This window comes from Belonocnema kinseyi, chromosome 7 (assembly GCF_010883055.1).
Source record: "Belonocnema kinseyi isolate 2016_QV_RU_SX_M_011 chromosome 7, B_treatae_v1, whole genome shotgun sequence".
NCBI lineage: Eukaryota > Metazoa > Arthropoda > Insecta > Hymenoptera > Cynipidae > Belonocnema > Belonocnema kinseyi.
The window spans coordinates 142,333,479-142,352,252 of NC_046663.1; the positions used below are offsets into that span (position 1 = coordinate 142,333,479).

General features: G+C 35.1%; 1 protein-coding gene across 3 annotated transcripts in view; it reads left to right on the forward strand.

Moving 5' to 3' along the window:
• Positions 1 to 14,340, forward strand: part of LOC117176066 (enhancer of mRNA-decapping protein 3) — a 138,192-nt gene extending 123,852 nt beyond the window's left edge. For all 3 annotated transcript variants that reach the window (XM_033366071.1, XM_033366070.1, XM_033366072.1), the window contains one exon: positions 12,614 to 14,340. In XM_033366071.1, coding sequence (XP_033221962.1) covers positions 12,614 to 13,207 — 594 coding nt within the window. In that variant the 3' untranslated portion in view covers positions 13,208 to 14,340. The remainder of the gene's footprint in view (positions 1 to 12,613) is intronic.
• Positions 14,341 to 18,774: the final 4,434 nt, after the last annotated feature.

Here is an 18,774-nt window from a genome sequence, read left to right on the forward strand (position 1 = left end):
TGGGAGAGGGAAATGTGGTAAGGGGGCATTAGAAGTGGACGGTATGAGAATTGTAAAGAGAAAAAGAAGGACGTCAGAAAGGAAAAAAGAAAAAAATAATGTATATTAGAGAAAAAAGAAGAAGTATACTGAGTAGTGTGATAAAAAGAAAGAGGTAGAATATAAAAGGTTTGAGGAGGGGCGGAGTAGGCTAGGACGGAAGGAAAGGTTTGGAAGGTAGCAAATAGAGAGAGAATGAGGTGTTAGGAATAATGAAAGGTGGCTTAACGATAAACTTACCGTTTACATATTTTCCACTCCTCACGCCCTACATCGGAAATCGCGAAAAATTTCAACGGCAGCGAAAGCTAAGAAAAGAATGTTGTTGGGCGCCAGGCGCGCATGCAACAACCAGATTTCGCAAATTATTCCAAGGGACGTGGGCGAGATTTCAGGACCCAGACTATATTCAGCCCTCTGAAGAGTGATGGAAGAGGCGGTGGATTAGTCGGAAAATAAAATCAGTTTAATATAATATGCAATTTTACCTTAGTTTACCTCTTACTCATAAATAAGAAAAAAACTAGCAAGCCAGAGTAATAATCACGTTTTGATAAAATTTATTTCACAAGATTTTACTATTCGAGAACAATTTTACAAAGGGGCTATGTTCCCGAAAATTCAGAAGATCTCTAAATTTAGAAAATAAGGTGTGCTCGATCGAACGGCCGATTCTCCAAGGGCTAACGTAATCGGTAAGGTATCCCACTTGAGCATAGTGCTCTAGCTAACATAAAACAAGTTGCCGGAAACGAAAGCTTTACAGATGGCTGAATCCTCGATAGCTACAAAATGATAACCGGTAACGTACGGCTAACAAACTTAACTAAATGACTAACAGACTTAACTAATGAGAAATACTAATCTATAACACATAATACTGGTAAAAAAATTATAAGCCAAAAGAGAATACCTCAACCCAAAATCACACAGATTCTAATTATTTACTCTAAACGCGGTACTTCGATAGCAAAGACAAAATAAATTAAGCTAGCAAGCGCGACTGACTCTCAGCTCGTGGCTGCCGAACGAAAGAGAACGTGGCTGTTGGTCGTCGAGCTCGTGGTCTCGTCTTCTTTGGGCGAGTTTCCCGGCATGTCGCTGATTGGCTGCTTACTCAGCGCTGTCCTGGGATTGGTTGGTTCGAATCTCAATTCGCTCTTTCCGCTCGTGGTGCCGGTTTGAGCGAAGGATACAGCGGCGGCTCAATGAGTGCACTGTAACTGATAGAAAACATATCTACAGGGCAGGTCCGTAGCATTTCCAGTAAATGAGGAAGCTCTCGTCCTCTCTGGAGCGAGAGTTCCGCATTGGCAAAATATATGGCAACAAGTTTAGGACAAAATTGAAGACAGCATACGGAAAGGCGGGGACCACATTTAAATTCAAATCTCAATTCTTAATTTGGAGTAGCAGGAGCAAGTAGATCCCATTATGGGGGGACGGAACTAAAGATATTGGTATAGATATTGTGTAATATAGTATGGAGAGGAGAGGGGTGGCCAGACTTATGGAAAGAAGGAATAGTGGTACCAATAGTGAAGAAAGGCAAAGGAGAGGAGGCTACAGATTATAGGGGTGTTGCGCCGATGCCAACACTGTATAAAGTATATGTAACTGCTTGTCGGAGAGAATGCAGAAAGAAGTTTAGGAAAGAAAGACAGTCACCAAATCAAAAAGGGTTCAGAAAAGAAATGGGGGTGATGGAAAACGTATATGTTCTGAACTATCTCGTAAATAAAAGGATTAAAAGGGAAAGGGGGGCAATGACAGCCATGTTCGTGGACTTAAAGACGGTCTTTGACTCTTCAGACCGAGCTGAAATAGAGAAAGTGATGTTGAAAAAGGGAAAATGAGAAGAAAAGGTTCGGGAAGAGTTAGGATAGGGAAGGAAAATATGTATCTCTGGAATACGTAGACGATATAGTGTTGATGGCAGAGGATGAAGAAGGGATGACAGGCTTAATTACAGGATTAGAGAAATACTCAGATAGAAAAAAGTTTAATTTAAATGTAGAAAAGATCAATATAATGAGGCTTAGAAAAGGAGAGGGAAGAAAAAAAGAATAGAGCGGGAGAAAGTTGGAGAAGAAGAAAATTGGAGAAAGAGAATGTGGTTATTTGATACGCTGGTATGGCCGGTATTAGGTTATGGAACAGAAATACGGGGATTGAAAGAAGGGAAAGATATTGAGAGTTTACAAGAAAGGTATATTTGGTTGATACTGAAGGTAGACTGGAGGATACCAGGATATATGGTGAGAGAAGAAGCACAAAGGAATAAATTAAGTACTAGAGCATGGCAATTTGAGACGAAGCTGAGGGAGGGAAAGGGCGGGGAGTTGGCGAGAAAGTGTTTGACGGAGGTAGAAGAGAGGAGAGGGAGGACAATAGAATTAACGAGATGGGAAGAAGAAAGGAGGGAGTTCTTTAAGGGGTTATATACCGTTAGAATTCTCAAAAAATCGATTTTTTTAAATTTTGTTTTCTTAATGTAAATATATTTAAGAATACAAACAGAAAATCTGATATCGTTCCGGTGAATATTTTCGAAGTTACACGCAAATTTGAAAAGGCCCAATGCGCATTCATATGCCGAAAATAAGATAAGCAGCGCGTGAACATTTCCGATCTCAGAGCGCGTGAGAGCACCCGAGATGGAAGAATGGCCCGCAGACAACATCAGCTCGAGTTATTAGAAGCCGCCGAAGCGGCGGAGGGTGTATTATATGGTCCTGGAATAGACGACTCCATGTAAGTTAAAAAAAAATTGTATCCCATGTAAATTGCCTTTCAAACTTTAAACACGTTTTTCTCAAAATGGTGTTTTCAAAGTCGGTGACCAACATTACTCGAAAACGGCTAAACCGATTAGTCTCACATTTTAACACGAGCTTCATAAATATATTTTTTAGTAATTAATCGAAGATTTTTTCTCACTGATAAATATTTTTTTTTATAAACAATTTAAGGCCGAAATGTTTGTCAAAAATAGATTTTTTTTTAGAGAAACCGCCATTTTGTCAAAAAAATTTATTTTGCTTATTCCTTCGATTGATTACTAGATTTAACATTACTTTAACGCAATCTGTTTGGTTTTTTAATTTCAGATGATCCAGTTCAGAGATATAGTGGTCACCGCAAAACGTCTTTTTTGAGAGGAGCTCCAGGAGATCAGCTGTAGCTCCTTTCCAAATAAATATCTCACTATTACTAAGTATTAAAATACAGTTAAAAGATATCATAATATGTGTACAAATTTTTAGATGAATAAATTAAAAAGTTTTCTCAGAAAAAATTCTGGAAAATTCGCTTTTTTCGGCCTTCTAACTGTATATAACCCCTTAATGCTAGATACATAAAAGAGGGGACTGGAGTAAACTATGAAGAATTGGAAAAAAGGAGACGGAAATATAATTAATAGAAAGATGAGGAGTGATTTTGGAATCGCTATTAAGAGAATGTGATAAAGAGTCTAGGGGAGGATGGACACAAACACAGTAAAAAGATGTTAAAATTGGTAAATAAAAAAACTATTTCAAAGAGAAATGAATTAATTTTATGCCTTTATTTAGTTAACAAAATAACCACAATTAGTGGGACGATGGTCGTGGGGGCTAAAGCGTAGGCTTTAGACCCACTCCGTCGGCTTGCGGGTTCGATTACCGCCTCGCACTCTGGAAGAGCCTAGGCGGCCCATGCGGTAAACACTAGCCTGGCAAGGGAGTTGTTCATCTCCGGAGAGTCGTGGGACCGGTACCTCTAGAGAAAAAGGTTTCCTCTAAGTACGTGAAGCTGTTGCTCTTGGTGGTTCGGAACCCACCTTAAACTGTAGGTCCACCTTCCACCACCAAGTAAGTGTGTGGGGGGTGTGTAAAGGAATAAAGATGAAGGTGCAAGAAAAATATAAACCCTTAGAGGTCACATTAGAAGCTTCCATTCCAAATAACCACAATTTCCACAAAAGAATGATAATAAATCAATCTTAATTTTTCATAGTCTTAGCTAAATTGAGAACATATAAATAAGCAACCAGATGTGACAGCATGACACGACGGTCACATCTATGGATGTTACGTCGATGGGAAATAACGCAAAACGTGTTCCTAAAGTGTTAAAGTAAAATGGACTGAAAAATCTTTTGGCCAATCATTTTCTGCCGCTCTGAACCAAATTTTGATTTTGTATTTAGTAACTAGTGATGTGAAACATTCAAGTTATTTCTAGTTACCTCCATTCATAATAAAAAGAATTCGGTCATTTTTGTTGGCCGTTTATTTGTTTACGAAAAAAGTTTATAATTTGGACACCTAAAACTTAGAGCATGAATAGCGAGATACTTTTTCTCAAATTCGACGGCAAAGCAGGACCCGAAAATGTATTCCTAGTTATAAAACGAAGGCTCTTTATGTATTGACGTAACCTCTAGCATATTTTTTAAGACGCTCATATGTTCATGCATATGTAGTGTATATTGGATTATAATCAAAATATTAATGATAAAGATTGTGCTTTTGGAGTCTAACTTTAGGATTCTTAAGCATCCATTTTAAAGTAGTTAATTATTTATTTCCTACGTGACGCCAATATTTACATTTTTTAATTTGGCTTACAATAAGATAACCTAATTTTCACTGTGGAACTTGTTATGAAGTATTAACATAAAGATCTTCACCAAATTTTATAATAGTGCAGTTAAAATCAAAAATTTTATGAGGGAACGTAATAATAAGCGTCACCTAGCAAAGAGAACTAAAAATCCACTGACACAAGCACAGTTTCGTCAGCTAAGGAACTTAGTGCAAACAAAAATCAGGGGTTCGTATAATCAATATGATTAGAATGCTATAAAGAATAAGAATAAAAATATCTGGCAATTACTTAGACACTTGCACGGAGAAACGTTTGGTGCAATATTTGCTAAAATCAGAATAGATTTTACTATTTTTAGTTTGCAATGGAGGGACATAGCGGAACTTTTGTAATGTTTATTAATTCGATTAGCAACTAGTAACTACATATCGAACTACAACATGCATTAGAATACAATTTTAAAATGTTACACTTATTTAAAAAAAGGTTTGAAGTATTTACAAACCTCTGTAGTAAGCCAGCAAGCAAAGTATTATAGCCTCTTACTAATTTCGTTAGAAGAAAATTCGAAATTTCTTTCATTAATATCTGAAGAAGATTCCAATATTTTCAAAGGACTATAGTTACCTTGAGAGAGACCGGCGCAATGATTTAGTAAGCGACTTAGTAAAAATTGGTACAGTCAGATTAGCAGACGAAAAAAAATGAACGCAACATGCGTCGCGTCGCGTTGAAGGTTACAACACACGTATCCTTTACACAAACATACGACGAAAATGCAGACTTATTATGGGATGTTGAACTGTTTTGCACTATTATATTTATTTAAATTGCAATTGTACAGTACACATGATTATATATAGTTTATACATTATTATATACATGCAGGAATGTTATATTACAAGCTGAAACATAAAAATTTGATTAAAATAAAGCTGGTGGGAATCGCATATCCTGATATCGAATTTTCAAAATAATTTTTTGCTCTTTGTGGAAAATTTGTTTTTCAATTTATTTTTCGAATTATAATAATTTATTGTAATAAGAATCTTTTGCATCAAACCAAATTAAGTGATTGATAAACTTAAGGAATTACGCTCGGCTGCACTCGGTCCAACGCCAGACTCGCTTACTAAGTCACTTACTAATATACGAGAGCGATCTTCCCAATTTTCCTTACTGCATAATACAAAAAATAGAAAGTGTCATAAAATAATTTATATTCCTACAGGCAATAGCAATTCCTGTTACAAATTTAGTCTTACATGTTATTTTAGGTACTTATTACTTCTATTTTTTTTATATAATTTAATTATGTCTCTACTAATTTATCTTATCTAACATTTTACCATAAAAAGTACTAAGTTTTCGTATTATCACTATGAAAATTTCATATAAAAATTGTATAGCTTACGACCACTGTATTAAAATAAACGAATTATCGCCTTGGTCCTTCGATTGTAACCTAATTTAGTCATTTTCCAGTGCCAAGTTTCTCAGTGTATATCTAATTATACTTTTATCATACATTTATGTCATAATTTTCCAAGAAATTATTAATTAAAATCATTCACAAATCTACCATCCTTTAACTCCTCAAACTCTGATCTACCCCTTAAAGCAGTTCAGGCTAGGACGACTTTTCGATATACTGATTTCTTATACACATAACACCGGAAGTTCTCTTCGAAAAACTCCTCGAAGTAAAAACTAACGCTTTAGGAAACAGATGCTATATCTATAAAGATGATTTAACTAGAGCTTTCCGTAATTTTGCCCATGCTGCTTTACATCTATAAATGTGTCCTTCAGGTGGTATTTTTCCCTGATCTTTGAAAAAAGCGCTCATTGACCTTATCTCTGAGCTTTCTAGTCCCTCTTCTACTAATGATTTCCAATCGAATTCGATACATTATGCTGCTTCCAAGACGCTAGAACGTATTGTGCATTCGCAACTTACGAATTACATAGATGGAAATACGCTTCTCGATCCGCTATAATCGCGCTTTCGGGCTAAACACAGTACATGAACAGCCTTCTGGAAAGTTATTTTGGACTTTAAAATCGCTAGTTTAAACTATATGTCAGGTCCTATTTCTTTCATTAATAGTTTGATTGCGAGGGTTTAGAATGATATTTACATAGTGAATCAGTGGGCATTAAAAAATAGGTTAATGCTGAATTATTTTTGGAGATTGTTATTGTAGCAATTATGATTGGACAGTTCTCTTTCCCGATGACTGCTACCTTAGCGTCCATCCCTGAGCTTAAGGATGATGGCCTTAACATTGCCTTCGTTGATACTTTTTAAGAGTATTATCTTCCTGTTTTTTATTATAGGTGTAGTATGTACGATGAAATAAGAGATGAACAGAATTCTTAACTCGAGCGAGCACCTAATGCCTACCTACGATTTATTTGTGATGTATCGAAATATGACCTCAATACACTATATCGTAAACGCGCGAGATTTCTTAATGTGGCTAAGAGAAAAAAACATTTTTGATGGAGAATCTAATATACCATTTCTTTTATAACAAAACCCTTAAATAGCTTCTACTATATGTTTAAAAAAAGTTTGACCTCTCTAATAAAGTTTGAATAAGTCAATGAAAAAATATCGCTTAAGAACGTAACAAATCTCACTGCGAAGATAATTTTATTGCAAACAATTTTTTTGTTTATGACACCATAATAAATTAATTAGCTATAAAATTATCATCAGGCGAAGGTTTAAAAACATGGTCAACAGCGTCAATTTTACGACAGTGAACTTTGACTTGTTATATTTTGTTGAAAAATCAGTATTGAAAATTATTATCACATACGTAACTCTAAATTCTAAATCTCACTTTCAACACAAATCAAGAGCAACTGAACTGCCGTATCGTAGAATAGGGTATTGAATATTTTTAGGAGTAAGTGGGGGTGTCCAGGCGCTTGGGTTTGAGCGACGTTCAGGGCTCGCACTCCTCAAGAAATAATATTTTTTATGATGAAATGCTCATAATGGAAGTTTGCTTACATAATTTGTTGATAAAATTAACAATTAATATCGGGAGACATATTTTTGTGATCAAGTATCACTTTGTCGATAAAAGTAAATAATATTAGTTTAATCAATCCACAATCTTCAGTGTTTGTTGATAGAACTTGTTTATAAAAATCATAATTACAATTTAAATATTTGTTTCGTTCACGCACCCATAAGTATTAAGTCCAAGCCATGCAGGGCACGAAAAAAAAATTTCAAGAAGATGAAACAAAATTTGCAGCTTTCTATCGTTCAAGAGTGACGAGACTGACATCGTAGTGAATAATCTCATCTAAAATGTCAGTATCTCGGAAACCAGAAGTCTCCATAAATTTTATTTAATTAAAAGATGATTTCATCAGGAATCTTTATAACCTGATTTAAAAAAAAAATTAAAACGGAAGTATTTTACGAAAAATTGTGGAAAAAATTCGTTTGGACGGTTTTTCAAGAAAAGTGGTGAAATTCCGTATTTAAAGTTTTATATTTTAAAATTGTATAATTTTGTCTCTATCACCTTAGAATTTTATCAAAATCTAATTATCGGTTCCAAAAGTGCTCACAATTAAGTAAATTCCAACCCAAAAATTCGATCCAGCGTGTAACTCCTAAAAAATTTTGAATAAAAAAATCCTTTTGGATCAAAACGTATTTTATATAGCACTATAATTTCACTAAGTTTTATTAAAATCGAACGACCACTTGCAGATTCTGATATTGCTGACGTGCAATCGTTTTCTCTCTGTCTGACGTGGGAAACTTCGTCGGTAGCAAGTCTACAGCCAACCTAGTCGTCAAAATCATGAAAAGAAAAGTCTTGCCCTACCACTACGCTAATACAAGAACGCCTTGAACAGGGAATAAAAATTAAATTAAAATATTAATATATTGATGGGCATGGCAATTATTGCCCATAGCACTGCGGTAAAATTTATTTTACTATACCCTCAACTTCAATCATCTCTCCCAGGTATTTATTTCTATGGTAGCAAACATTTCTACTATAATTTTAAGATGCCATCTTTCCATGTTAAATAGTTCCTTAGTCCTCCTACTACACGCACGGTATTTAAATTTATATTATTAACATAAATTACAACCCCGCGGTAGAGTCCCGGACCAATCAGGTATTGCGAGGCTTGCGTCGCAGTTTTGTAATTCCCTTCAATATCTTCTTGGCCGGTAACCCAGATTAGACTCACCCAGTTTTTACCAGCCACCTTACGAATATCCTGAAGGCAGCTCCAGATTAATGCGGAAGAAAACTCCTTGGATGCTTACAATTTTTCTCAATACAAGCCTTAATAGCTATGTCGACCTGAAAAACAATGTAGGAAATGTGCCTATAGCTATTGATATTTCAGCCTTGGCCTTCTTCTCGTACATACAAACCCCTGTTCCTAAGGAGTCTTTACAGCCGCCTGCGTACCAAACGCGACTTTCTGTTAGGGAAAATAACTTTGAAGGGTTTCATCAAGGACAGTTTCCTCACATACATGAATACTAGGATGGCTAAAAATATGACGTTCCTTTAATTTCTGGGATCAACGCTCCAAAAACCTTCCATTTAATGAAAAAAAAAAATTTTCTTGAATTCCACGGGGATTAAACCACTCATAACCATCCAAAAAATTGTATTTTTTTACAGGTTTTATGAACAAATTTATTTTTGATTAAATATCGTAAAAAGTGATCAGAAAAAGTACAGTAGGACTCGTTGGATCGGGACGGACAGGGTCTCCACTTTCCATTAGGCAGGTCGCTGAAACAAATTTAGCTACACCTCCTTGTAGTGACGTATCTTAAAATGTATAAGGCCCTAACATTTCAGCGGCCGTTACAAGACGGTCAATTTTTATGCATACAGCATTGACTTCCGCCGGTGGAGTCTGCTGCGTTTTTACACGCGTGCGCCTACCTATTACGGTCAGTGGAGAAGTTTACGAGTGGGAACTACATGACTGTAAAATTTAATTTAAGCAATGAGATAAATGTTTTATTTAACCTGTTAGAAAATGAGATTTTTTACTTTCGGGGATAACACATTTAAAGCAAATTCATCATTGTTTTTGACCAAATGGAAGGTTTCTGGGGGAGTGGGGGGTGTCCCCAAAAATCAAAAGAACTCAAATATGTTTAAGTCATCCTAATAAATTCATACATACAAACATACGTACATTTTTATTTGCATGAAAAATATGTTTTGAAAAGTATTAAACTGATTTAAGAGACAATCATATAATCAATAATTGAGCAGAGTTTAATATAATTTCCGAAATATTCAGCATCAAATGCAGAATTCTCGCAGTTTATTAATAAAAAGTTCTGTAATTTTTTAAAGTTAGTCTGGAATAAAAAATTTCAGTATTGTATATTTATTCTCTCCCTTTTACGGGTTTGAGGGCCTTCCGATCCCTGTACATATGTTTACATTCCATCCTTAATCTGACTTATGAACTGCTTATATTTTAATGTTTCGCCTTATTTAACAATAAAATAAAATATTAATAACATTAAAAAAATAATATTAATAATTCTTTTTGCTTTTTTCTTTCCCTTTTCAGGATTAGCCGTTTGGCTCTGCCCTAATCCCTTGCATACCTTCACTTCTTTTAATTTCTTCATCCACATTTCATCCACAAATTTAGACCGACAGCCTGTCTTACAACAATTTATGAATTTCTTACAACTATCATTGTACATAAGGTATATTATCAGTGCGACGAGAAGGACATCCTTATAAAAGAATAAACAGGATGTTGTAAAAACTCGTGAGGCAGTAAAGACCTAGTCACCATTAGATGCTGTTACCATGACTTAAGCTCGTAAACATCAAAGGAATATGCAAATAGCATACATTGACTAGAAAGCAGATGTTTCCTTCCGTACCCCATGAATATTTGCCTGATGTCTTAAAAATTTACAAATTCTACCCACGCATCATTAACTTTCTAAGTCGTACGATGATGCTTTGGTGTACAAGAATTAATTATTTTGATTATGGGCAACAAAAGATAACTAGATCAATACGCATTACGACGGTTATATTGCAAGAAAAATGCATCAGTGCACTAAGGTTCTGTTTAGCGTTGAACCCATTAAAGAAAACATTAAATAGCATGTATCATCGGTTCAGAATACACGATAATGAGAATGGTCATCAAGTAAGCCATCTTGTATACATGGATGGCCTGAAGGTATACGCCAGTTCAGATGAAAAATTACAGCAATTGATGGTGTGACAAAGCAATGTTCCAATGATATACACAAGGAGTTTGGACTAAATAAATGCAGAATAGTACAATTAATCATATGGGAATTAGGGACTTCATGGCTAGAGATCGAGTTTGAAAATGACGTCGAGGCAGTGGCTGAGGCTAACAAAATCAGGGCAATCAATATCTATGCCACCCCTGTCCTCATCAAATAGTCATCAAATGATCTAACACCGACCTTGAAAAGTTAAACAGAATCGTCAGAGTAGAAATGGCAAGCACCGAACTCGTCGCATTAATTAGACGATTGAAAGAGTAGATCTATCACGGCATAGAGGCGGTAGGGGCTTTGCAGTTGTCAAAAAACTGTGTAAGTCACAAGTTATACAGTAGCGAAACTATTTCAACAGCAAACGAAATGCTGGGCTTTACAACACCATCTGTAAAGCAGATCTTGACTACACGCCCTTGAAATTTGACAGAAACCATAGAAGAATTAGAAACACAATGGAGACAGCAAGCCATCCACGGCGAGCACCCCAAAACGTTAGATCAACATGAAAGAAATTGTGAGGCCTCCAATATTTGCTTGAGAAAGGGCGTCCTGTATCCATGAAACGAATGGGCCAGAGAGAATATATACACACATACACAGAATGATGTATTGGACAATTTACATCAACAACTTGTCCTAAACCTAGAACTGTTAACAGAATGGATGCCTGTCTGTAGATACATTCTAATGCCTGGTTTAGAAGGTGAAGATTACATCTTATATTGGGTTTTACTATTCAGATGGATCATTATATGCGATACAATCGACTGGACATCGTGATGTGGGAAAAAGGGTGGAAGAGTCTACATCATCGATATTGCTTGTCCACTTAATAGAAATTTTCAGGCAACCTATATACCAATATCCATTAATACAACAAGCTAAAGTATGAAATAATGACAGCATGGAAGGAATGTGAAACATGCATCTATTCATCCTATTGTGATTTCGGCTACAGGTAATGTGCACGCAGATACACTGAACACCTTGTGCATTCAGAAGTCAGTAGGGTACTGGCAGCAGCTCAGAAGGCGGTTTCATTAAACAACGGTCGTGTTGTAAGAAATGTTTTCGATGATAGTATATCGTGTGACAAGTGCGCGAATGTGATTCAAGACTAGTGTGAAATTTATTGCTCAAGCGAAGCGATGTTGGCAATTTATGGTCGAGAATCACTTAATCGCATGCGTGCCACATACTATTATGTGAAACGGGATGATAAGTTCGATTTTAAAGTCCAGGCGAATCGATATTCGGGGGTGAACATTTTGTCGAGAGTTCTGGGGTCGACACACCCCATTGAGAAAAAAGACAAATTAATTTATTTGAGATTTAATGGAAATAAACATTTATTCATTTAATTAAATTAAATAATTTTTTTCTACATATATAAATTATGATAAAAAATTATTTTTTGAAATTGTTTCAAGAGATTTTGCTTCCGCTTCACTTTATATTTTCCGAGACTCTTAATAAACTTCATAACTGGCGCGCTAATGACTGTTATATCGCCTCGGTTTCTAAATAATATTGAATCTGTCCATTCTTCTTAGTTAATTAGCTTATCACTTCGTATAACCAAATATTTTTAGCTTTTAATAAGCTGTCTTCCACATATACTACTTTAGAGTTAGTTCCATAAATTAAGAAAAAAATATATTTTCCGTTGTTTTTTAGGTAGAGTTATTCGGTCGTGCCGGAACCGAAATCATCCTGCAACTTCTGGGTGGTGGACATCGTTTTAATCCGAATAATGCTCATCAATGGCCTACAGTTGTTGCCCTGTGTGGACCTCATAGAGTAGGTGCTGCAGGTGTTAATTGTGCGCGACAGCTATCTAGTCACGGTGTTAAGACTGTGGTTTACATAGAGAATTCAGAAGATGTGTTTCTGCTTCAAGAATTGTCTTTATATAAATTAACAGGTAACAAAGTAGAATCGGATGTTAAAAGATTACCTACTGTTGTAGACCTAATAGTAGTTGCTCTCTGCGAAGAAAACTCTTCGAATACTGTAAAATCAGTTACCAGATGGGCAAACAATAACAGGGCACCAATTTTAGCAATAGAACCGCCGTCCTGTGGCACGCCTGGCGTATTGAGTAAGTTCAGTATGTTAGGAGCTTTACCATTGGCTCACTGTGCTGACAACGGTAGATTATATTTATGCAATCTTGCGTTGCCGAATAAAGTTTTTTCCGATGTTGGAATCACTTACAGATCACCATTCGGTCCTAAGTTCGTCATTCCTTTACATACAAACAATTCTTAACAAATTTTTTATATATTTGCTTCTTTTGTATTAGGACTTCCAAGAGAAACATGAAACTGTTATTTTAATAATTTTTAGTTAATAACATGTATAAATAATGTCAACATTTTTTCCATTATAAACAATACAAACTCATATAATGACAAAGGGGAAATTTATCCATCAGAATATAATACACATTATTGTATCTATATTAAGTAGATTCCTAAAAAACTCTATCTGATATGTTACACTGATATAAAGCATTATTTCTTAAGTATAACAACTGAACACATGGAAATTGTCCTGTCTATGTTCAACTTTGGCAAAGTGCTGTGCTATTAGATAGTAGTTTATGGGTAAAATGTTGTCATTTGAATAAATATTTACAGAGGGGGAGTTTCTGAAATTTTTTGGATTTTCGTGGATATCGTGTATTTTTAATTCTTCTAGTGAGAATAAAAAATGTTCATCTAATACAGTTTTGATATTGTTTAAACATCCGTTCCATTGATCCTAAGCTATTTTGGAAAAAACACACCTTTAACTTTCAAAAATGAAAATCATATACAAATTTGACTTTTTGTTTTGTTTAAAAAGGCATATTTTCTTATACTTTTTTTTATCTCAAAAGGAAGTTTAGGTTAAAGTGAATATTGACGAAAATCATTATAACTATCTTAAAGTATATTTTTGAAATTATGCAAAAAAGTACATTTCTTTAAAAAATATATCTATTAGAAAATTGAAAGGGGTCAATATAGTCAATTTTATAGTTGAAATTTTTGGGACAAAGTACATAAAAAAAGTTCTTTTTCATACGAAAGCTAATTTTATTTTCAAATTATACTTAAAAATCATTGGAATATTAATTATCGCAGCAGAATAAACAAAATGTAGGTTAAAACAATTATTCGAATTCCGCAAGTATTGGAGCGTTTTGTATGGCGTTTTTATGACTCTAATTAATAGACAGAATAAGCACCTGACTCTTTTCTTTAATTTGAAGCTCATTGGATCAGGTTCAACAGATGCTGTAATTGATGTACCACTAATATTTATTCATACTTCTGTCGGTGCAACCTAATCACTACTGCCGGGTCTGGCACGCACTGCTGTGATCTATACTTCCTTTTTATATGTTTAACCAAAAATCATACATTAAGAATCGTTTCGTTAGAGACAAGAACATTTATTTTATTTTTCACTAAGTTTTATTTAAAAATAGGTTGGTATTCAATAAAATCATATTATTGACGTTATTAAGCAACCATGTCTAAATACGCAAAAACAACTATTTTTTTTTGGTCAAAAATAATGTTGAAACATTTGTTTACAATACAAACATACATACTAAAAAGATTAGCATAAAACTATAAATCATTGTTGAGAAATATATATATTTTTTTCAACTTACTTTTGTCGATTCAAAGTAATCACTACTGCTGGGTCTGGGACATATTGCTGTTTTATATACTTCCTCTCTGTACAGAAACTAATGAGGCACTAAAATTTTTCTTCCGCGTGCTGATAGCCCTCGTTATCACTAACGTAATAACTACTGCTGGGTCAGACACGCACTACTGTGGTCTATACTTCTTCTTTGTACCCACCCTGCGGTCCCTGAAATCCACAGCTTCCTATCGAAATTGAAATTTTAAAAATTCGCTCAGGTCTCTGAAACCCAGCAGTTGTAATTAAGGGTTAAGAGCTTTGAGGTTAAACAGTAGGATTTTTACTTGTTATTTATCCAAATAAGCGATGTGTAGTTTCTTAGAAAGTTCTATCTGCTGTTATGATTTTTAACTCTTTTACTAGAAATAAATCTACAATTTTAATAGGTATTTTCACGTCTTTTTATTGATCCTAATCATTTGTTTTTTTAGATCAATATTTGACCTTAAAAAATGAAGGTAAAAAGGGTTTGCCTCCTGTGCGGGCTTAGTCTCATAGCGCGCTACGCGCTATGAGACACAAGTGTCATTTGGGGATTGTGAGTTTTCTTTTTTGAATGCTACGGGGAGAGATTTCTTACTGAAACTATAACTTTTAGTAAGCTCAGGTCTTCTTAAGTTAAGCAACTAACATCTTTAGCTTTTTTGAAACGATGCAGTGACAACAAAATCGTCCAAAAATTACTAGAATTGAAGAACTACTTGGGAATATCTAAATCTAAATGAATTTGACATAAAACAAGTTTTCTTGTCTTGAAAGAAAGAATACAACATATCAAATTTGTCTTGTCCACTATCTCCAAAAAAAACAACTGAAAACCGGGCAAAAACGGCAATTGAAGAACTCCCTCGAAATAAAGACATCATAATGTTCCCAGCAAACAAGGGCAACACAGCATTAATAATGAATAAAGAAGAATATAAGAACAAAATCATGGACCTTCTAACTGACAGTACATATGAAAAAATTAAATAAGACCCTACCAAACAATGGTCAGCAAAACAAGAACTCTTCTTGAATATTACACTGGACAAAAAGACAATATCGAAATTAATACCTACTAATCCCATATACACAAGGCTTTACGGATTCGCAAAAATCCACAAAAACAACATTCCACTAAGACCTATCGACAGCGTATTTAATTCGCGAACTTACAACGTAGCATGCTTCTTCGCCAAATAACTGATTCCTTAACGAAAGTTCCGAACTGTGATACAATCAATATTATTAAATTCTTTGCTTACTCTCCTCCTATCTCATACCTTTGAATGTACACTGTCTCAATAATTCTTACTGCTCTTTCAATAATCCATCCTACGAACAAACCTCCGGAGCAGCAATTTGATCTTCAATTTCACCTGTAATGTCCAATATATTTACGGATCATCTAGAAACTCAAATTTGCAGCCAATTCAAGCTTAAAACGGAATTTTTGTGCCGTTATGTTGATGACCGTTTTGTCATATGGAGACATAGACTAGATGAACAGGACTTCCGTTTCCGGTATGAAAGTGTAAAGTAGTGCCAATTGTTGATGCTGATTTTTTCTGATATTGTGGTGAAATTTGAGGTGAGTGGATTGTGGAAGTGTGTAGAAGGGTGTGGATGTGAGAGATTAATTGAGGGATTGTGAGATTGGAAAGGAGAGGTAGATAGTTTGGAGGATTGAGACAGATTTGTGTGGAAGTTTGTTTGGAGATTTGTAACAGGATGAGAGGACTGTGTTGATCGGGTTGGTAGTAGCAGGGTTGGGTAGCGATGCAGAAAGACGGGACAGGTACCAGACCGCGACGGTAGATAGAGGCAGGGAAGCATAGAATGCGCGAGAGTTTGAATTTGATTCATGGCTAGCGGAGCGAGTATCTCCGCGGAAGAAACAGATTTAGAGCAGGAAATGTTCAGTACGCTGAAAGAGGAGATCAAGGAAAGGAAAGCAAGGGGGAAGTATAAGAAAACTTAAGAAAAGGGGAAATTAAGAGCAAAAAGCGTAGGTTCAATTGAAGCTTTCATCAAAAAGATGAGAGGGGAGAGGGAAAGACCTGAAGAGAAGGAAGATATCGGTGCGAGCGTGAAATATAAAAAAATGTTTAGGTCTCTGCCGGAAAAGCAGAGTTTGGGAGGGAAGAGTGATAATAGTAAGGGAGCTGACAAAAGCGGAGATAAAAGTGAAGTTCCGATGAAAGAGGAAAGCCTAAAGGTAATTCGCGAAGTGATGATATAGGTAATGGGATTTATGAAGAAACGCAGGAGAAAAGGGGAGAGGAATTAAAGAAGGACATTAGGCGGGAAATGGCTGAAGTTAAGAAAGAAATAAAAAAATGGGAAGAAATCAGGGAAAAATTAGAGAAGAGGATGCAGTCATTGGAACAAAAACTAGAGAAGCAGGAAGAGGATAATAATCAAAAGTTAGAGGAGATGCAAGGTAGGATGAAGAATCTTGAAAGCTCGAACCGGGATTGTGGTGGGGGCGAGAGTGGGAATAAGGAGATGGAAAGCTTTGAAAAATAGAACAAAAAGAATTGAAAGGGAAGAAAGAAGATTAAACATAGTGATAAAGGGTATAAGATTAGAGAGGTAGGAGCTGCAGGAAAGGGGTGGACGAAGTACTAAAAAGGATTGATGCTAAGGTAGAGATAGAGGAAATGCGAAATGTAGGAAAGGAAAAGCAAAGAGGGGACATAATGGTACTTGTGAAACTAAAAAAATGGGAACATAAGAGGGAGGTGATGGCAAAGAAGAGATTATTATATGGATGTCCAGAGAGAATAAAGGATGATTTGACAGTTTCACCTATATAAGCTTTATTACAACATTTACATTTAATTAAATAAATAACACCAGATAAATTTTTAATGGAATCTACGTCCTTTCTTCTTGACAAATAATTATCTAATGTATTAGTGTTTTTAAAATAAACATTTATATTAAATTTTTTAAGTGAATTTCTTAATCTTTCTGATAGGCCCTGAATGTAAGGCAAAGCAACATTTAAATTAAATCTATTGTAATTAAATCTATTGTATTGTAATTATCCATCATATTTGTTCAGACTAAAATTACTAATCTTTAATATAATTATTTAGGTTAAGAACCTTTGAAAAAGGTGCGCATGTGTACCGAAAGGCCAGGAAGTTTCAAAAGGAGTTTTTTTCTATTAAATAAATATCTGAATTTCGAAGAACATGTTTTTTTGACTCATATTTATTTTTTCGATTTACGATTGGACCGTAAGACATAAATAATTTGGTATATCTTAAACGGAAATATAGAAGGAGATGAGAAAGGAGAATATACACGCTCAGGCGGTGAAAGAGGAACGGTAATAGATTACGTGATAGTGGATGATGAGGTAAGAGAGAAGATTAAGAAACAAGAGGTAGGTGATTATATTGATTCGAATCACTTTCCCTTAATAGTGACATTAGAGGGACAAAAAGCAATAGCAATATGAATAAAAGGGGAGCAAATGTAAGAAAAGAAAGAGTATACTGAGTTGTGTTATCAAAAGAAAGAGAAAGTGAATAAAAGGTTTGAGGAAGAGGCGTAGAAGGCTAGGACGGAAGAAGCGGTATGAAAAGTAGTAAATAGAGAAAGAAAAAGAGTAAACCAAGATATTGAAATGGTAGAATGGAAGAAATATTTTTCGGATCTGCTAGGAGGAGTAGAGAGAAACGTTGTAAAGAAAGAAAAATATGGTAGATAAAGAGATGAAGAAGAGGAGATATCAAGGGAAGAAATAGTTAAGGTTTTAGGAATAATAAAGGATGGAAAGGCACCTGGTATGGATGACATTCCAAATGGAGTATGAAAATATGGAGAGGAGGAACTAGAGGAATGGGCATGGATAATGTGTAATAAAGTATGGAGAGGAGAGGGGTGGCCAGAGTAATGGAAAGAAGGAGTAGTTATACCAATAGTAAAGAAAGGCAACGGAGAGGAGGTTAAAGATTATAGGGGGTGACGTTGATGCCCAGACTGTATAAAGTATATGTAACTATTTTGTCGGAGAGATTGAAGATAGAAGTTGAAAAAGAGATCAAGGCACCGAATCAGACAGGGTTTAAAAAAGGAATGGGGGTAATGGACAGCATATATGTTCTAAACTTCCTAGTAAATAAGAGAATTAAAAG